Source organism: Borostomias antarcticus (genome assembly GCF_949987555.1).
Source record: "Borostomias antarcticus genome assembly, chromosome: 17".
Taxonomy (NCBI): Eukaryota; Metazoa; Chordata; class Actinopteri; order Stomiiformes; family Stomiidae; genus Borostomias; species Borostomias antarcticus.
Window position 1 is genome coordinate 4,653,017 of NC_140250.1, and position 20,757 is coordinate 4,673,773.

The 20,757-nt window shown below is 41.3% G+C and overlaps 1 protein-coding gene across 1 annotated transcript in view; it reads right to left on the minus strand.

The window, feature by feature from the left end:
• Positions 1–20,757, minus strand: part of dennd4c (DENN/MADD domain containing 4C) — a 42,195-nt gene that overhangs the window by 17,343 nt on the left and 4,095 nt on the right. Inside the window, exons 2-14 of the mRNA XM_084452141.1 lie at positions 10,665–10,975; positions 7,542–7,794; positions 6,830–6,899; positions 6,290–6,459; positions 5,672–5,913; positions 4,428–4,494; positions 4,190–4,248; positions 3,488–3,632; positions 3,134–3,309; positions 2,845–2,945; positions 1,221–1,439; positions 505–650; positions 255–293 (exon numbers count right to left, since the gene is read on the minus strand). Of these exons, the coding sequence (XP_084308267.1) occupies positions 255–293; positions 505–650; positions 1,221–1,439; positions 2,845–2,945; positions 3,134–3,309; positions 3,488–3,632; positions 4,190–4,248; positions 4,428–4,494; positions 5,672–5,913; positions 6,290–6,459; positions 6,830–6,899; positions 7,542–7,794; positions 10,665–10,963 (1,986 nt within the window). The 5' untranslated portion in view covers positions 10,964–10,975. The remainder of the gene's footprint in view (positions 1–254; positions 294–504; positions 651–1,220; positions 1,440–2,844; positions 2,946–3,133; positions 3,310–3,487; positions 3,633–4,189; positions 4,249–4,427; positions 4,495–5,671; positions 5,914–6,289; positions 6,460–6,829; positions 6,900–7,541; positions 7,795–10,664; positions 10,976–20,757) is intronic.

Below are 20,757 nucleotides of genomic sequence, written 5' to 3' on the forward strand. Positions count from 1 at the left end.
TTTAAACTATAAGACAAGATAAGCGTGGGTATCAGAGTAGTGGTCATCTTGAAGAACTAAGGAAGAAAGAATGAAAACGCAGACAGAATTTCCTTCTCCAAATAACAAGGACAATGAATCAGTACTAGTTTTACTGGTGCTTGCAGGACTAAGAGATAACCACCAGAGACCAACATGCTCCTCTAACACATGGATCAAGTAGAAACACCACTAGAAAGACCGGGTGGATAACAAAAGAAGGTGTGAGTGTTTACCTTGGTGCCCTTGTCAGCGCCTTTATCAGAGGGAAAAAGCTGTGATAGGGGAAAAAGGAAAAGGAAAACATTGAATTGGAGGAAATGCTGGTTTCCTTTAATCCACAGCAGAGGGAATGTTAATTTTGCAAATGAAACATAATACGAGTTTTGTTCATAGGGAACTTTAAAAACATCACCTCAAAGTTTCTGGCTGTTCCAAGGCTACATCGGAAGCTTGGTTAGTACACACACTCCCTCTCACTCATACCTTATCAATGCAGTCGTCAAAGAAGGCGAGGCCTGTATCCTTGTCGCTGACGAAGGTGCACTCCTCGATGAAGCGGATGAAGATCTGAGTCTTGGTCAGTTGAGAGTAGAACTTCTGATGGGTCCGGTCCCTGCTTTTCAGGAACCCTAGAGAGGGAGATCAAGGCTCAGGTGTCACGACTCAAAAGCGGACTGCAAACCCCATATCTCAGCAACCCAGAACAGGTTACTGTATATTAAGCTGTCTCTGCATTTTCAGACCAGACTACTGTGGCATTTTTTCCCTTCCTGAACACATGAACATGCAGCAGAAAGGAAAAGTCAATGTTTTTCACTCAATTAAATAGCCCCTGGGTGATACTGTTTTTTTTCTTCCCTCTGGGGTGCGACCTATGCCCACCTCCCTTGTCCTCTGTAAAGCGCATTGTGTTGCCTCTGTGTCTGAAATGCGCTATACAAATAAAGCTTTGATTGATTTATTGAACCGTGTATTTCTGAAATCAAAAAATTCTGTTGTTTGTGGTGTCATTGATCAGGGAAGCGCACATAGTTCAGATGGAACACACAACAATAAGACAATGGGCCTCATTCACCAATATCTTCCTAGGTTTCTCCTTGAATTTGTTCTTAAAAACTTCCTAAGAACAGCACTAAGAAAAGTCTCCGTCAGATTCATTAAACCTCAAAGCTAGTCTTAATGTAGATGACTATCCTCACCTTGTAGGTCATAGAGCGAGTCTGCGGAGGTGGCTTTCTCCGAGGGCGCCTGGGTGATGGGTTTGAGGTAGAAGCGGTAGCCCTTAAGGATAGTGGCCATGAATCGCAGGAAGGCCTCCTGGATCTCCATCTCCAGCGCAGTCATCTTCTTATGCCACGTGAAGTCTGCCTCGATGGGGGTCATCTCCACTGCATAGCCCTCCTGAGCTGTCCGACGTACTGAAAACCACAAATCAGATCATTTGTTGTTCATTCGAATTGTTTAGGACTAAATTTCTCTTTATGCCAAAATACACAATTAGTGAAACAGCACCATGGAGCTCCAGCTGTGTTTACCCGAATAACATTGAGAATGAGTCCTTCAGTGTGACAGAGCCTGGGCCTGCAGAAGCGCCACTGCTGTACGTGCAGTTGGAAGCTCCGTTAATTCTCTGCCAATGTCAGAATGTATTTTTCGTCTCTACCATGCAGTGTGGTTTCTCAGGACGAAACACTGACACAATGACCGTCACTGCTTCTTGTTGCTCTTTCGAAGCCATGCTTGATACGTCTGGGAAGTCGCCTGACATTGCCGTGTTAGCCAGATGCACTGTGCTTGCAACTCCCTGGCTATCAGCTTCTGGCCAGGCTAATAAAAGATTTTAATTTGGTCACATTGCACAGTATGACATGTAATCATCTAAGACTGGATAATATATGTATGATAAATATGAGACTGGATCTGCGGATGCCTTAACAAGGAGAAGAGCTATCGGCAACGATCATCCAGCAGAAAAGGCCTGGCAGTAGATTAGGAATTCTAGTTGTCCCACCCCAACACGGTTGGGCTTGTTGCTTGGCAATTAGCTAGGTAACTATACAGTATCTGACAGCAACTGGTGATTTGGTCCCCAAGAGGGGCAAGATCATTTCAATTTTTTACAGATTATGAAATTGCAGACTGTAAGCTTTCAAATGATGTGCCATGCACTGAAATCTGCCAGCATCGTTCATGCTGCCTAGCTAGCTAACATTATATTTGTGGAGCTGTCAATCAAAACGTGATCTGCCACACCCACACAGTTTTGAGAAATGGTCTAGACAGGAAAATTAACTGTTCTTGAATTAGGTTTTCTAGTAGTTCTGAATGTTTATTTTCACTCAGGTTTTTGTTGATGCTTAATGAGATACTGAACTTTTGATATCATATATGCATGTTTACCATTTCAAGCCAAGTTTCTGGTGGCTTTAAGGTTTTTATTATTTAAAGCAGTTTTTGTTTTTTCTTTGTTGTGGCATTGCTTTTGCTGCGACAATGATATTTCTGTGATGTGACATCCAAAAAATTCAAATATATAAATAAAAACAATGTAATTGATAAGGTTTCTACCAATGCCCAGCTAGTGGTGCAAGTTGGTTAGAGGGTGTATTAGGATTCTACCAATGCCCAGTTGGTGGAGCAGGTTGGTTAGAGAGTATATTAGGTTTCTACCAATGCCCAGTTGGTGGAGCAGGTTGGTTAGAGAGTATATTAGGTTTCTACCAATGCCCAGTTGGTGGAGCAGGTTGGTTAGAGAGTATATTAGGTTTCTACCAATGCCCAGGTAGTGGTGCAGGTTGGTTAGAGAGTATATTAGGTTTCTACCAATGCCCAGTTGGTGGTGCAGGTTGCTCAGAGAGTTTATAAGGCTCTTGCAGGGCTTCTTTGGGAGGTTCTTCCAGTTACCGTGTCTCTTCTCATCAGATCTGCAAAACACAAATCATAGGTCCAAATAAACCACATACTGTAGAGACACAGAGAGTACCATAACACTAATGGTGCGTTCCATTTTCCTGGTTCCCCATCAAAAACGTCACCTGAACTGGGATTTCCATGTTAAACTCGGTGGGGGCGGGGAGTGTTAGTGTCTATAGTTAAAGCGTGCAGAGCTTACAAGTAGATAGTGTTGGTGTCGAGGTCCACACACACCACATCCGTAGGTGGGTCATAGAGGTCAAAGTAGCGGGAATCCACCCCCACAATGAACGGACAAGGGGCATTGAGGACACCCGCCAAAGAGAGGGGGCACAGAGGGATGTATGGGCACTGCCACTGGAAAGGGAAGATCATCTGCAGAGAGACAAGGTGTTGAGAGAAAATCTTGAGAGAAAGTCTGGGAAACTTTACTCCGAGACACTACTTGCAACACAAATATACTTAGTATTAGCCGTAGGGATCCATGGTCTAGACAAAAACCACAAATCAAATCTGACCGTAGATTCCTAAAGTAAAAAAAACTGTGGCTCACCGCCACCACCGCCTCAGCCACCCCCGTGAGCACTGCCGGCCGGAGCGAGTGCAGCAGGATTTTACTCTCCAGCAGGACAAAGTACAGCAGTGTGGCGCAGTTCTCAGACCCCAAGTTCATCAGCAGAGTACTGTAGTCTGCCCCACTGAGGGGACAGAGGGGGAAGACAGGGGGGAGGGGGAGGGTTAGGGTTAGGGGAGGAGGTTTGTTAGAGGAGGAGGAGGAGGAGGTTTGTAACAGGAACATGTGCACAGTCAGCTTGAAATGAGGGTACACTGAATGGAGCTCTGGTTTCTGTTTATCTTTTAATTGAACTTTAACACAAAGCAGCAGAGCTTGCACTTCTTTAGGATAATGGCTCTGAACTACCAGGACACAAAGCACTGGCTACCAGGCCATGAAAATTATTCTAAAAGTTAACATAAGCAGTCTGCTTTTTTCACGGCCTCTGGCAGGTCATGTCCTGATTTTCTGAAGTCGTCAAAGTACAACATTGTCTGTAAATGGTCTGTATGCGCATTGTGGCAAAATTCTTACCAGATCACATTTTCCAGAGACACGCAGAAGTCACATCATAATATACAAGTGCACAGTAAACATGCTGTCCCACACCTATGATATATGATATATATGATATCACCCGTGTGTCAATGAAGCAAGGCAAGTGTAAACTCTCTACCCAACTAGAGGTAAAACTCTTACCTAAGAGGTAGCGGTGTACACACAGGCTGGGAGAGAATCAAGGTGTCGTGTGCAGAGAGCTGATGGAGACAGTTAACGCGGTCAATATAATGAGACAGGTAGCTCACAACTGAAACCAATTCATCTATCGAAAGGTAAAAATACTGTATTTAACATTTCTGAAACACAAATGTGTGAAAATACAATTAGTAAAAAGCAACAAAAGGACAACTACTGTACATAAAGACTAATGTCTAACCTGGACCAGGATTCTGGGCCTCTGAGGGGAGGGAAAGGACACACTGTGCATGAAGTGTGAAATGTGCCTGTTGAGTAAACCACACACATCAGTCCCTAAACGATGACCATGCCATTAGTCAGAAAAAAAACATGAACAAGAAAAACAAAAGATATATAGTTTTCATATAGGCAATAACGAATGTGTTACGTGCCATTTCATAATGGGCCAAGGCTGTTAGGCTTGATGCACAGCAAACCAATGTCATAGCGCAGTGACCCACCAATCACCCACCAACACCCAATATGATCCATTTTCAATGGATTGAAGTGGGAGTTGTTGCCACATTGGTCAAAACTCTTACATTTCCGATATACAGGCATCAGTGTACCCCTGTTCTTTTTTTTAATCTGACCTCTATAACATGAAGATCTGATGTAATATTCTCCTATAATAGCTTTTGGGAAATTCAATATATTATTCCCTCTGTCTGTTTACCCATCTATCTAGCCATTACTAGTCTGACTTAATAGTTCATACTTTATCAATTTCTGTGTGTTTTGTTCCATTGAGTAGAGTAGGTGAGGATGATACTGATAGACTAGGGATAGTAAATTGTCAGTTTGGGAACCTTTAAATGTCAAGCTGTGTACCTAGGACTGGAATGAGGAACTGATTAGTACTGATAAGATACTGTTAGGAATTTCAACTCCTATTGAATAATAATAATAATAATAATACTATTTGGGACTATTTAGTGCCAATATCCTAACTAAATATATTATTTAGTATAATATATTTAATATTTTGACTGCTTTCAGCATGCACACATTTTCTTCAGGAAAATATGCATTTCTAGCACAGTGTGCCATCACTACATCAAGGCTGCATACAAATGGCCAAATGTTTTACACCAATTTGCTAGTCTATTTCAGGAATCTATTCTCCCTCTAATGCCCCCAGCCCCCCCACCCCATCCCAACACTCCTTGAAAAATGGGATAAAATATCACTCAATACTGTATGTTAATCTTTCAATGCTGACAATATGTAATTAAAGTGTCACCTACTGCCACAAGTAAACAAAAAATGAAATCACTAAATTTGGAGAAGAGCATCAGTGAAGATAAAAAAAACAATATGGGGAAACAAAACTTTGCTAATAAGTAAATGATTTGCTAACAATATATGTCCAATTGTTTTCTTAATTCATTATGATATGATCCCTCTACCCATTTCCCAAAACAGCTTTGTAAGGCTTCTTACTTTTCAATGGGCAGTGGGTGCGGGCCTGAGACGGACAGTTTGTAGAGGAACATGAGGAACTTGCGGAAGGACTCAAAGAAGGGCCAGCGGGAGAGCAGACAGATGCACTTGTTGGTATTGACAGTCCTGTTAGGGATCACCGTCTTCTCCACAGTGGTGAGGAGGCCCAACTGCACCTTCTGCTTCTCGTTAAGCAGGTCTACTGGGTAGGGTTCGTAGAACTGGATGGCCGCACCATACACCTAGCAACAGGTAAAGGCAGATGGCCTCAGTGTTACAGGATTCACATGGGCTTTGTTTTGTTTGTCTCTGTGTGTATATGAAAAAGTATACAGATGTTCATTCAATTTATATCAAAATTAAGTAGGCTACCTATTAGGGCTCTCAAACCATCCACATTTTTACTGTGTTTATTACATTGCCTGCTGTGATTAATCATGGATTAACACAGTTTAGCAATTTGTCAAATGTATCTCTAAATATAAGTGTTTTGGGATATTTGGATATTTTTAGGATATATTGAGATGTCAATGTCCTATGTCCGTTACTTTGGGTTAGGTCAGAATTGACCTAATTCCTAACTTGAATTCTGGTAAGTAAAAACCATACTGTGCTTACCTTTTCTGCAGAGGATCCGGTTAAGACAAAGGTAGAGAAGACGGGCAGAGGGGATCGTGTGTTGGGGGCCCAGCACTCAATCTTTGCTCCCATGGGCAAGCAAAACAAGGGTACAGACTCTGAGAGAGGGAAGGATTCATCATTTTCCTCTGGGTAACGGAAGATGAGACCTGAAAGGGGAAAAAAAACCTATATGTTAAGAGGTGGAAGAGAGGGAGGAATAAGTCTGAATATTGGGAAAATAATTTCCTACCTTTGTAATGGTTTAAAGAATGTACAATGATTGGTACTCTGGTCTTGGAGGACAATCTAATGCTTTAGAATCTTAATCAAATGTGGATGTGTAGAAACCCCTTAAAAGAAAGCCATGTCCCAGTGAAGTAATTTGTTGCAATTATGTGCCCATGAGGTGTAACCCCAGGAAAGCAGGGGCTAGCAACAGGTCTCCCTAACAGCATAAAAATATATAAAAGGAGGCTTGACAGCCCCCTAAAGACAGGCTGACAAAGAAATAAACAAAGACCACAAGATCTGACTCACCAGCTTTGAAGTTGATGGAGTTGGATGCAGACACTGATTTTTTGTAACACAGGAAAACACTGGAGCCCCACTATAAAGTACAAGCAAGTTTGAAAATGATCTAGAATTCAATAACTCATTACCTGCTTCAATATGCCATCAGTAATGCAATCCATAGGATTACTCAATTTCAGTAAGATGATAACTTTCAACTTCTAATGCCATGAAGTAACCTGAATGTTTAAATTTATAGATCTGTAGTCTGAAAGGATCTCGAAATGATAGCTGTTCCTTATTGATTGAAAACTAAGGCTGTACCCGACTCTGAATTTTGTGGGTCAAATCAGATTTGCCTCTTCAAACCAGAGATGCAACGATTCGTTCCTTTTTTTATTTTTCTCATATGTCTAGGCTGAGGGGAGACCTACTTCTGATGCCCCTTTGTTTTTATGCAATGTTTCCCATAGCCTACATTAGGGTTGGGTGATTTGACCATAAGTTTCCTAGCTACATCTGTCCATGGATAAAGTATCTTTCAGCAGTTAGCCCATCTTAGTTACAACAAGATTAAGCCAGCAATGCAGTTTTGTGTTTATAGGTGTGATATTTATTGAGTTTGGGAAATCCCACGATCTCTAGAAAGCATTAGTGCCAGCATCTGTTCACCAAGCCTGCTAAATCATTATTTTACTGATAGCTGGTCAGGATCAGTATGCTAAAAGACCAGACTCACCATGCCACAGTTGAGGTTCTTGTCCACCTTGCAGAAGGTGTGTGGAGGTGTCTCTCCCTTGCTGGTGACAATGACACTGATGTCGGTGACTGCCAGGGAGTTCTGGGGTTGGACAGGTGGTGCACGGCGGAAGGTGATGAAGATGCGCTGCGAGGTGGCTGAGCTGTTGTTGACATTGGCACAGCGGCCGTACGGGGTGGCCTGGATGATCTCACACCCCTGGATCAGCCGCTCCTTCCCCTCATAAAGGACCCTGCAATTGTCCATTGAATGAGTCGTCCATATTAATAGGAGTATGATGATCATGCCATTTCTGGCAATGCTTTATTGGCATGTAAATGATGAGCTTAATAACTGTCACACATCTCACCTTATTGACCCGAATATAAGACAACCCTGATTACCGTTTTTGAAAATGACTTTTAGAAGACCAAATCTTGTTTTTATAAAGAAAAGAATTATTGGAAATAATGATAATAAAACACATTGAATAAGGGCTATTCTCTTTTATGAAAATAAACGAGTCTATTTGGTATTTCTAATACCAATAGGCCATCCACCTCACAGTGAAAAAACAACCATGCAGCCTATCTGACAGAGGCCTAATGCAGTGACAAAACGAGGAAGTCCCGGTTGACTCTAATGTTAAAACTTAACCCAAAGAAATACCACTTCAAGAATCGAAATGGTCAAAATAACAGGCAGAACACACTATCGCAATGACAAACTTATGATTACCAGACTCAGATTGTTTTTCACTGCCGTAGTTTTCACATTTGGAAGTGAATGAGCTTCACACAGGAGTGAACGAGCTTATGGCTATGGTGTTAGTTGTGAGCAACATTGGCTGGCTTCAGTCAGGAGGGTTGAAATGAAGTTGAAATGCCATAGTACTGTATGAGTAATTGTATATATAGTGGAGTAGAATTCACTGGCCTAATGCCTTCTGCATAAAGAATGATAATTGACAATGGTTATTGGGGCATGGTCTGCCCCTGGCTTTGACTTCAAAGCTCTCTTGCCTGGGAGAATGTATAGGTTTGGTCAGGGAGGAATATGGGAGAGGATTTAGCTGTTGTGATGAATCAACCCTAGACACCATTGTTGACAGTTTTAGGGTGCGCTAACTCTCAACGCCCGGCTAACCTTACCGATATTTCTATGAAAGTCAAAGAATAAGGGAAATTCCATCAACCTATCTTTTTGTTGGTGGGGGGACTGTGCTTTTATCTCCGCCAGAGTTAAGCTCTTTGAGTTGGCTATTCAAAAGTTGGAACAACTAGCCTATATAAATGAGTGGCAGCACATAGTAGTAGAGCAAAGTCAGCAAGCGCAAAACAGTATGTCAGTAAATGGTAGACCATTTTAAAGAATCAAAGTCCTACACACATACCCAAGGGCACTAAAGTTGCACTAAACGTCGAATAAGATTGTCCCGGATCTGTTTGGAAGGTTCCTCCATTCAAATAATTATGTGACTTCTGAGGAAAATGTATTGTGCAAGAGCTTATTTAGATGTCATAAAAAAGGGAGTGAATACTATGCAATCAATTATTTTCAGTTACCTATATAATATTAAATCAATTTTGGTTCCATGTGACACAAAATGGAGTGAATACCTTTTATAGGCACTACAGTATATTATACAAATGTGGCAGAGTTTACATTATCCATACCGCTTTTTACACAATGTGATTGCTGAAAATGTAGAATGGAAAGCCTAGTCGGCACGAATGAAGCTGTTGGCACAAATGAAGGATCATTCATCTCATCTGACTGCATTTTGGAGGGTAATACATCCATTGGATATAGGCTACAATTGCAAAGTACTGCATCAGTGTTTGGGCAAGTGTTAGAGTATGTTGTAATATTATTATTTGGTAGGTTTAATTAACACAGTTAATGTTCATGGTCACAAGCGCATCTGGGCTGATTTTCATAATTTTGTCAGTCTTCAATGAGTAAACAAGCACAGGAGAAATCAAAGCAAATAGTCTAAAGGGCGTTTAATTAAAACCAGCAGCCTTTATCAAAACGGAACGCCCTATCCTGCAAGTGTTTCTTTCTTCACACACACACACACACACACACACACAAACACACACACACACACACACACACACACACACATTCATTCAGATTTGTCATAAAGATCTTGTCAGTGTGTATTTTATTGTACACTAAATGATATAATGATATAAATGATTATATCATTATTACAATGTGGCCGCAACAAGAACAGTTGGTCAATCACATGTTAATCCGCTAAATGGTGGTAGGCTACCGCTCATCTTTGTATTAATACGCAAGATCGTTTGTTTGAGCTGATTGTTTTTAAACTGTAATGATTTGAGCATGCAATGCATATTACATGACGAATGGGATGAAGGCATACTGGAACTTCTATATAGGATTCCTTGGACTCAGGTTGGAATTGTGGGACGGTGACAGGACTGGGGGAGGGGACACTGTGACATGCAGAGATACACAAGTTTGGGGCCCTCCAGCTCAATTCATTCTGAGGGACAAAAGAAAGAATCTAAGGAGGCCCAGCGCCAGCAAACTCTCTTGAAACACAAAAAGCTAATTTGAATGGGGACAGATAATTGTGAAACACTGAGGCCCAGGCAAGGAAATTGGATTTGCTGAGCAGATAGCAATCCATTTTTAATCCATTTTTTTGCTAGTCTTGCACTTTGCCTTCAGCACTAGATTATGCTCTTAGTCCGTTGTTTTAGAAAGGAGATGCACTTGTGAGTTCTGGCAAGTAGTAGTACATTGGCTTTTCCTATGTTAAATGTAATTATTGTTAGTCGCTTTGGATAAAAGCGTCTGCTAAATGACAATAATGTAATGGTAATCCATTTTTAAGGACTTTAAGAAAGAGAGGATTGGCATGTGGAATAGTAGTTAACAAAAAATTAAATAAACCCAAAAATGCCATGTCACCAAAAACAATATAAGATATAAAATCAACGCATTTTGAAACAGTAACTGAGCAGTGAGTTAATTACAGATCATACATAGTTGACAATTTCAAAATGAATTGCAATTGCTCTATTGTTTTCATTTGTGCATGTGACATTTCTTGGTGAATTGCACCAAAGTCATAAAATCACTTACCCTATGTCAATGAGCGGTGGCTTCCCACGGCCCCTCTTATAGCAGAGGAAGAGCTCTGGGCTCTTGAGGCTGCCATGGTTGAGGTTGGCCTGCTGACCACTGTAGGTGCTCTCGATGCAGGTGAAGCCCTCTGGCACAGTTTCACCCGCTGACTTGTTGATGACTGCGAGGTCTGTGATGGGAGCCTTGGGCCCGCTGGACTTAGTCTCTGACAGGTCCTGTTCCAGAGGTGTGGATTTATCCGTCAGCCCCGCCACCACAAAGTAGTCGGTCACACGGGGGCCCTTGTCGTCAATCATGGCTGGATGTACCTGCGAAGAGATGTCAACTGTGAGATAGACTGGAACGGGGAAGGCCAAATGATTACATGGACCTGAATATTGCATAAAAGAACACTGTAAAACCTCTTCAATACCATTTCCGACCCGTTTTTAAGCAGTTTTGATTGATTCTGTGGTTTCTTAAAGTTATTACATCACTATCTTTGGAATGTTTTTACCCGCCGTTCTGTCTGACACAGTAGAGCCACCATAGTATAGAAATGTAGGTAACCCCATGCTATTTAACTGTTTTAAGCACCAAAATGAGACCCAATAACTGTAGCTAGCTTGATACATTTGTCATTTTCTAATATGCTTGTCATGCTATTTATGATACAGCAGGATAGGCCTGACATTGATACACTACGATACAGCTGGGTAGGCCTGACATTGATACACTACGATACAGCTGGGTAGGCCTGACATTGATACACTAGGTTAACAGCTCATCATCACCATCCTACCAGCTGGCTAGCCGGCTTTGGGTGCTCGTGTTTTAAGCTTTCTCGATTCATGGAAACTCCGGTTGTTTCAAATAATATTTTGTGAGATTTTTTTTTGTTGCTAGCTAACATTAACTGATGTCAATAAACATATCAAATATTAGATTATTGTCGTCCGGGAAATGGGGGTTCTACACTACCTTATTTGCTAACCAGCTAGCTAATTCGCTAAGGCTGGGCTACGTCAGTGGGTTCCCCATCAACGTTGGCTCTTTAGGTAAAGCAGTCCAACAGAAGACTTCAGAAGGCTGTTTTATTAACCAGTACAGATATTATTTCTGAAGGACACACTGTTGTTGTCTCTATGTTGAGGCAGAGGCATTGCATCTCTCTCTCTCAATCGAAGCTGAGGCTCATCCTCTGGATCACTTACACCGACCTACAATGAGTACTGAATGTTGGGAAATTCTAATAATGAACCGTTTTTAACAAAAAAGTATCAAAAAAGTGCTTACATTTCAGTATACCGTGGAACTAGTATGAAACCAAGGCCACCCCCCACCCCATATTCCAGAATAGGGTTTCTGTGGTACCAGGCTATTTACACCAGCAGTCAGTAGCCAGGGGAACAACACTATTGTCACTGTAATGAGGACATTACTCTAGTATTCAAAGGAGTAACAGAGAATCCTTAACACTAGTATTCAAATACGCATGTGGAATACTTAATGATTGCATGCACTAAGCAGCGAGTCAGTGGTTTAACTGTGAGCACTATAAAACAGCTAACAAACTAAGGAGGATGGCACTTGTTGCCCAACACTCCTGTCATTGTATATCACCTAGCAGACCAAGTCCAGGCAGTTTGGTTACTGTGGCAAGAGAAGAGCAGCAGAGCCAGGAGGAATGCATGAAAACAACCCCGCTTTACATAAATCCTGAGGACAATTTTTTTTTTTTACTCTGTAAAATGTGAATTCTCAAACTCACTTAGGATTAAAAGGATTTTCAATCCTGAGCGTACAAACGACCATATGCTAAAGTTTGAAGATTACTTATTGGATTCGTTGACTAAGTTTTTATATTGCACATCCAAACAAATGTACAGTGAAACACTGTCTCCCATCCCTGATGCATGTCATCGTCATTAGGGATGCACCGATTGCAAAATTCTGGGCTGATGCCGATGCCGATGTTTAAAATAACAATCCGGCCGATGGCCGATGCCGATGTTTATTTTATTTTTATTCCCCCTTTTGTGCCAGGGAAATGATAAATGATGCCTGCTTTTCAAATGGCCAGTTAGATTTGATGTGTTAAAATCCTTGGCTGTAGTACCTCCTCTTGAAATGTCACTTGAACAAGTTTTACAAGTTGCATAGCGCATATCTTTGTCTGAGATGGTGATATATCCCCACACGGCCGACATTTTTATTTCACTTTAATTTGAAAGCAAACTACACATGCGTTTGCGGCGTTACGTCTCGGATCTTCTCGGAATCTGCAGCTGGGTAGGCTACATTTTGCAACAAAAAAAGCTGTAATTGTTGCGACATAACATCACAACAAATCTTTTGTGATACTAGTAAATTAGACTATTGGATTTAACTTGTAAAATAAATGTTTAATGTTATGCCAGATTGGACACGAGTGACTCTCAGCCTCAGTCTGAAGTCCTCCTGTGAGTATGCAAATTAACACTGACATGTGTAAACAGTCAAAATATTCTCAGTTAACCTTCCCTACTTACGATCCCAACCCACCCTTAAAAACAGTGCATAAATACATTGGTTTGAGGCTGTATGACAGTGGTTTATTTGAACTCACCATATCTAATGGGGTGGATGGGCTTGAGCATATCCCTGTACAGCTACATCTAGTTGTGGCTAGCAGAGCGCATCATATCTGCACTTGGCTGTGAAATCCAGCATGAACGTTCTTCCAATTCACTACACAAGGGTGTTAAATCCAACGTGTGCTTGCAAGAGGAGCATCAGTCTCAAAGTTCACTTATTTATCAAATGGCATACTAATTTGTACAGCTTGAAATTAAAGACTGTATATTTCTTAAATAAATAAATACTATCCAGTGAGTCCCCTACCGGTCCACCCACGCAACAGTACCTCCCGTCTCTCCCGAAAGACCCCAAAAATTGACTTTTAGATCACTAACATTTTTAACGTAAGTCAATAGAGCTTAACATAGTGAAAATTAGCATCTCAGCTAGCGGACATTTTATAACTGGGAGTGAGAGATGATGAAATTATTATTTTTTCTGTTCCTGTAGCTAGCTACATAAGTAATGTAACCACGTAAGTCTATGTCTTCTGATGTTGGTAACTATGTATACATACATAGTAGGCATACATTGTAGGCTAACAGTCTATGTGTTGTGGTCTAAATAGGTTACCTCCCATTCTGCTGTTCATTTTCAGCAATGCTTTTGCAATTTCTTTTCAGCTGTTCAGCATTCACACAAATTTTCGGCAGGACATGCTATTTTTTCTAGTAATATGTTGTTTTTTTGTAAATAAATATTGTTAATATTTATTTGTAAATAAATATTGTTAATATTTATTTATCTAAGTTATGTGCACTCGTTTCATTTCAGCTGTGTAGAGAAATGCAATAAACGTCTAACTGTGCGCGTCTATGACAACACTTGACACCATGTATCCGTGACATGCCCGCCCCGCGACAACAATAGTAGTTTCGGGGGCTCTACCAACCCCCCTGAAAAAAATCATAGGGTAAACACTGACATCATTGACCCAAATACGTTTATCGGAAACTGCAAACATACATACAAGTGCTTATTTCGAACAACTGAACATGCAAGTAGGGATGAGACGGTATACCGTAAAACCGTGAACCGCGGTATAAAATGTCTATGGTATTAGAACTGACATTCCCTGTGTTTACGGTATTACGTTTACGATATTACACAATAATGCACTGCTGAAACTTCACATTTCAAGTTGCTTGCAACAGTTAATTTTGTAATTTAATATAAGCTTGCTATTAATAAACTGAGCTTAATTACAATAGTGTGTATTTTCCATCATGTGTTGCACTGTAGTTCCTTCAAAGTAAAATACTTGTTTTTTTATGTGTGTTGGGGAGGTGAAATGTCGTATACCGTGAAACACCGTTAACCATACCGTGTAACTACAGCGTTTCCGCTGGTAAGGTTTCGCACCGCCACGGCAAGATCCTTGCCGCCACACCAAACATTTGAATCCAATGTGTCAACATCCTCAAAGGAATCACTATGAATGCCTTCCTGGTTAAGGCCTACAAGTCTTAATAGTTGGGGTTCCCTTTAAGACTGATCTAAAGACCTACTTATTTAGAATAGAGATGGGACCAATCCGATCCAGTATCGGGCTCCAATACAAACGTGGTTCACAGATCAGGTATCGGCCTGCCGTCGCCAATCCATGTACTGATCCAGATGAAGTGAAAGGGCTCTGGTATTCATTCATTCAATCATAGGCTACAATTCATGTTTCCCTCAGTCCAGCGTGTAGTTCACCAAACTTGTCTATTTTTTCAGACTGTTCGCTTATGTTTGCAAACATTTGGTGCATAAACAAATGTTGACTGAAAAAAGTTTAAAATAGTTTGTAACAATCGTTTGCGAGTGAAAGAGAGAAAGTCTTAGAGTTGCAAGCGCTGCTCAAGTTGGTTGGCCTATACTAGACGGGGGTGGAGGATTTCCAAAAGCAAAAGCGCCTATTGGGCAATATATCAGATTTAAACCCATCAGGCTGCAGAACAAGGCAGCGACTTGTGTGTGTGTGTGTGTGTGGGAGTTGGAGAGTATGATAAAACACACAGACAACATGCGTAGCACACATCCCACCTGAATGAAATAGCAATATAATAATAGAGAATGAGAGGCTAACCTCTCTTTGTGGACAGAGTAAACAAACAAACATTGGCATTGTCATGACAACAGATCCCCAACAGTACCCAGGCGAGCCCCCAAGCTGCTTGCATTGTTATTCTATCTGACCAGAGGTGAGCCACAAAATGAAATGGATCCTTCCTGGCTTTCAAAGAGGGCATCATGTAGTAACTGTGCCCTCTATGAGCGTCAAAAAAACCACAGACAATCTAGTCTGAACTTAATAATAGGGGGTTGACACTAATAAGTACATTTTAAAGTTCACAAACTAATGATACAGCTACCAAAATTCTAAACATTAGAGATTAAAAGGGGACAAAATTAGGTCTGTCCTGAATACCATTTTACAGGCTTCGAATTAGGGTTGCAACTTTCAAGGAATTTCATTAATCGATAACTGTTAGCCTTAACAAACAATAGTTGATTCATTGATAAGAACGTCCCACGCCGGACTGCGCTTTGCTCGCTTCATTTTTTTGTCTTCTTCCGCTGTGTCATTGAAATTCCCTGGCATCCCAATTATTTGGGATTACTGGACCGCGGTCCGCCTGTTGGTGATGGCTAGATAGCTACCGGTGACAAGATGGGCAATGCACCAGACAGTCCTATTCCCTTGTTGTCCAAACTTTTGCTTCCTGCTACTTATATATTGTAAGATTGCCAGATTATTTAGCTTGATAGCTGAGTATTTGTTTATGATTTAATCATGTATGTTTTTTTTGCTTTTTTTAAATCATGGCTTGTGACTGTCAGTTTGCCCTAGTTTAGGTTTCACTTTCGTGCTCTGACAAGTAGGTTTCACTTCCAAGTTGTGGCTACATCCATAAACTCTTGAAAACCACTTCCAATTCGGTTTTATAAAAATCTATTTTGTACCACTATAAACTAGAAACATACCAAACTAATAGTGGAATACTCAAATTACTCAGGCTAGCCCTAGACAAAAGGTAATAAAACCCATTGATGACAAAACATTGGCTGAGTGAAGTCTATTGATATTTTGCCTTTAGAACAAAAAGGATCTGTCAACAGATTCATGATCAAAATACCAGTTTTCCCTATAATGGTAGAGGCCTATTTTCGTCTCATTATAAGACTGGCGGGACTAAATGGGGAACGCTGTAGCTACTAGGGCTGCCAACTGAGCTCAGAAATATTAGACTTTCTCTCAAATCTCAGAAAATCACATAGATTGTATAGTAGGCGCTCGGATCTTACAGAAGCAAAGTCGTTTGGCTGTTTTTTGGCAATAAAGAATAAGTACTAAATGTGGAATGTGTTTTGGCATGATTAGAAGATACGTCGGGACTCGGGAGGCTGTGTGATGCACACTGCTTTGCGGTAGCGATTGTGCATTTTTCCCCCCAAAATCGATGACTAGTCTAAGTTTGAATATTTATTTGATAGTCCTAGTAGCTACATAATTAGCTACATACATTTAGTCTTCTGATGTTACTCTATGTAGCTATGGGTAAGTTTAAGTTTTGAACCACTTAACGTTCTGAGCGTTAAGCAACAGCCATTTAGCACAGAAAATGGTGACAAGACCATAGCAACATACAAGCATTAGAAACTAAAACAAATGCTAGACTTGACTTTGATAGCAACCAGCTAGCCATGAAGGATACCGTTCTACTTGTTTGTTTTTTACAAACAGTAGCCTATCAGACAATTGCTGAGCTCCCCCATAGCTACCAGAGCATGTGAGCAGAGCGGCTGGATTGAGTGGAGAGTGTTTCCAAATAGTCGGAGCGTCGGTTTACGGGGCAGATTGGTAACCAGTGTCTGTTTTTCTGAGGACTGTTTTGTAGTGTTCCTCATGATCTATCCGAACATTTGAAACACATTTTTAGGTGACCATGCTCTCTCTATCGCATTCCTGACTAGTAACCGATTAAATTAATGTTGTCTCGGAGGGGGCAATGTGTTGCATAATAAGCAACGTCTTTAATGGATAACCGTTGTCTCCTTAAGTACAGCCAAGTTGCACACACCCACGAGTAATGGTGACATACAGTATGTGAATGCAATTGGGTTTGCGACGCAAGAGGTTAGACTATGCCAATTACCCTGGCTCAGCGCATGATTTGTTAAGATTAGAGAATTCTTCTCTTCCCAATAAGCCTGCTCGATCCAGAATGCATCATGTGTGTGTGTGTTTGTGTGTGAGTGAGAAAGAGAGAGGCTTAATGTAGCCCCGATGTGACCTCAGAGATACGTTGTCGCTCCTCTAATCTGGGGTCACGTATATAAGGATATAGAAAAGGGTGACCGGACTATTCCAAACGGCGAATTTCAAATCTGACGCTCACCACGCATTCCTGTCTTTTGTCATGTCGGGGCCTTGTCGGGTCGTTTATAGGTGAAATAACCACTGTTATAGCCTATTTTTCACTCACTGTTCCTTCGTTTCGGGGTTTTCCGCTTACTCTTCTACGCTCTACCGGAAATGATGCGCGCTGTGCGATACGTCACAGTGCTGCCACCAATCTTTATCCTTATTAAGATATATCCTTATATACGTGACCCCACATTAGAGGAGCGACAGCGTATCTCTGGGGTCACATCGGGGCTAGGCTTAATGTAGCATCTCGTTGTGACTTATGAAGGGGCCAGATCAAAATGCCTACCCATCAGAAATTGAAGAGAACAAGACGTGAGTCTTTCAATGCAGCTCTTTTTTGAGTGGCGAGTGATAAGAGAGCAGAGCAGAGGGAAATCTGGGTGAGTCTCTCTGAACGTGAGAGCAGAACGAAAGAGTGTCGAGCGGGATTTCTCAACGCTCAACTTTGCTCAAATGTTCCAACAGCTACTTGGGATGCGCGCAGCGACTATTTTCACTGACAGGAAACAGGAAGTTCAGTGAGAGTCATGTTCTTTGACTTCTCCAGTGCTTTCAACGCTAACCTCCCCCTCCAGCTCACAGAGAAGCTCCCAGCCATGCAGGTAAACTATGACTCGGTGGCCTGGATCACAGACTACCTCATTGGCAGGTCACAGTATGTCCAACTGCAGGGCTGCCTGTCCGACGTGGTGATTAGCAAATCGGGCGACCCCCAAGGAACAGTCCTGTCTGGTCAGTCCTGTCAGATGATGAGGAGGAGGAGTACAGGGACGTGGTCAGGAGATTCATTGAATGGTCTGTCTGAGGAGAGCAAGCTCCAACTCAACATCAGCAAGACCAAGGAACTGGTGGTGGACTTCAGAAAGAACAGGAGGCCTCCAACCCCCATTACCATCAAGGGAGAGGAGGTTGAGATGGTGGACTCATACAAGTTCCTGGGAGTGCACCTGAACAACAAACTGGACTAGACTGACAACACTGAGGCCCTCTATAGGAAATGATAGAGCAGACTGTTCTTCCTCAGGAGGCTCAGGTCATTCAATGTGTGTAGCAGGCTACTGAGGATGTTCTACCAGTCTGTTGTAGTCAGCACACTGTTCTTTGCTGTCGCCTGCTGGGGAGGCAGCATCAAGTCGGGGGAGTCAAGCTGAACAAGCTGGTGAGTCTGTGGCAGAGAGGAAGATGAGGGACAAACTGAAGTCTATCCTAGACAACCCCTCCCATCCCCTCTATGTCGAGCTGTAGCAGATGGGGAGCACCTTCAGCCACAGGCTCAGCCCACACAGGTGCAATACGTAGCGGTTCAGACGTTCCTTTGGAGTGATTCAGACATGCGTGACTCAATGAATAACGCTGCAAAGGACCCGCTCTCTCTCCATCCTTCTCTCTCCTCTCTCTCGCTCTCTCACATACGCGCACACACTTGAATAGACAGACAGGGGGTGTGACTAGGCTACTAGTAAACAACTCAAAGTACTCAGCCGCTTATTGTTAAGGCTGTTGTTACAGTAGGTTTAGTCCAGTCAAGACTGATGTGTGTGAGGTGACTTCACGCTAATTATTTTTATGGTTCAAACAACTAGCATTTCCCAGAAGCTGCGCCGTATATAAAAGACTATCGGTGCACATCCTTAATAGCTATCCCATTAAAATTCTGGTGCCACAGCTGGCCCTAATTGTAATTGTTTGGGACATCTCCATTGTTTCATTGTGTTGTAAGTTGAGCCTGTTGCTTGAGGCTATGTAGTGCCCCTCCCTGTTCAAAAACCTGTTCCTCTGTCTGAGGCACATCTGATCAGGTGTCATATACTCTTTGTTTGGATGGACACCCATGTGACCATCTTTGGGTAAGCTACAATTTAAGTAAGATGCAATTTATTATTCTGTTCCTAAAAGCAACAATATCAACCAGTACAATCTGTGACTTTTCAACCAAAAACAAAAATGCCAAATATTTATCTTGAACCCCTGCAAGAGATTTAGAGGCAGATGAAAATCCATATTATTTTTTTACTATTTCATACTAATTGAACCAACAGCCTATTATTTCAGAGTGAACATGCATGTTAAATGTTATTGAAGCACTTAGTAAAGCAACTTCATACACCTGATCATAACATTTTTCACATTTAACCCATCTGCCATTTGTGTTCTTGTTCTTTTAAGTTCTTGTTGATGAAGAAATGCAAATTATTAGCAAAGACTTCAATTAACTGAGTCATATAGGAACTTGGTAGTGGTCTTCTAAAGTTACTCCTGATCAAGACTAGTTTGGTATTTAGCATCATAAGCCCAGTTATAAAGTTTTTTTACTATAATATACAACAGCCCATATAAAAATGTTAATAGACTTGTGACATAGGCCTATGCCCATAGAGATCCATTGTGTAGTTAGCTGTGGCATGACCAATGAGCACTAATATCTCAAGAATGCAGTCTGCCAAATTTTTTATATGGACCATTGTATTTGATCATAAATAATCTTAGAACAGGGCTTATGATGCTAAATACCAAACTAGTAATTTAACCTGTGCTGTACAATATCATTAGCATGCATCGATTTTGGGACAAGGCAATATTTTATTAGATCATCTAGTACCAGATTCAATGGATGCCAATTCATCCCATGAAATATTTTTGCATAATCCTAATTTGTAATATTTTACATTGTAGTTCAGGCCTTCAAATTAAACCTAGCCATTAGTTGTTGTTTTATTTATATATTTGTCCTTACCATATGCTATTAGCCTACGGCCTTGTCCTTACCATAGGCTATTAGCCTACAGTCTGTCAGAGTAACGGGCCACTGCCACACATTCAGACCTCACGGAGACCACTGACTATTGCTGCTGTGAGATAGAGGTAACGTTATATCAGTTCCCAAATCTCTTCAGTATTTGAATCAGAGCAAGTTCAAGGGGCAGCAGACTGAAACTTCACAGCAGTGATGTGAGACGATGGTGAGGCAAAATAAATGCTGGTATGGTAGTCATAGCACATAGCAAGATAACAAAATAATACTAACACAATAATAATAATAATAATAATAATAATAATGATGAAATAAATAATAAT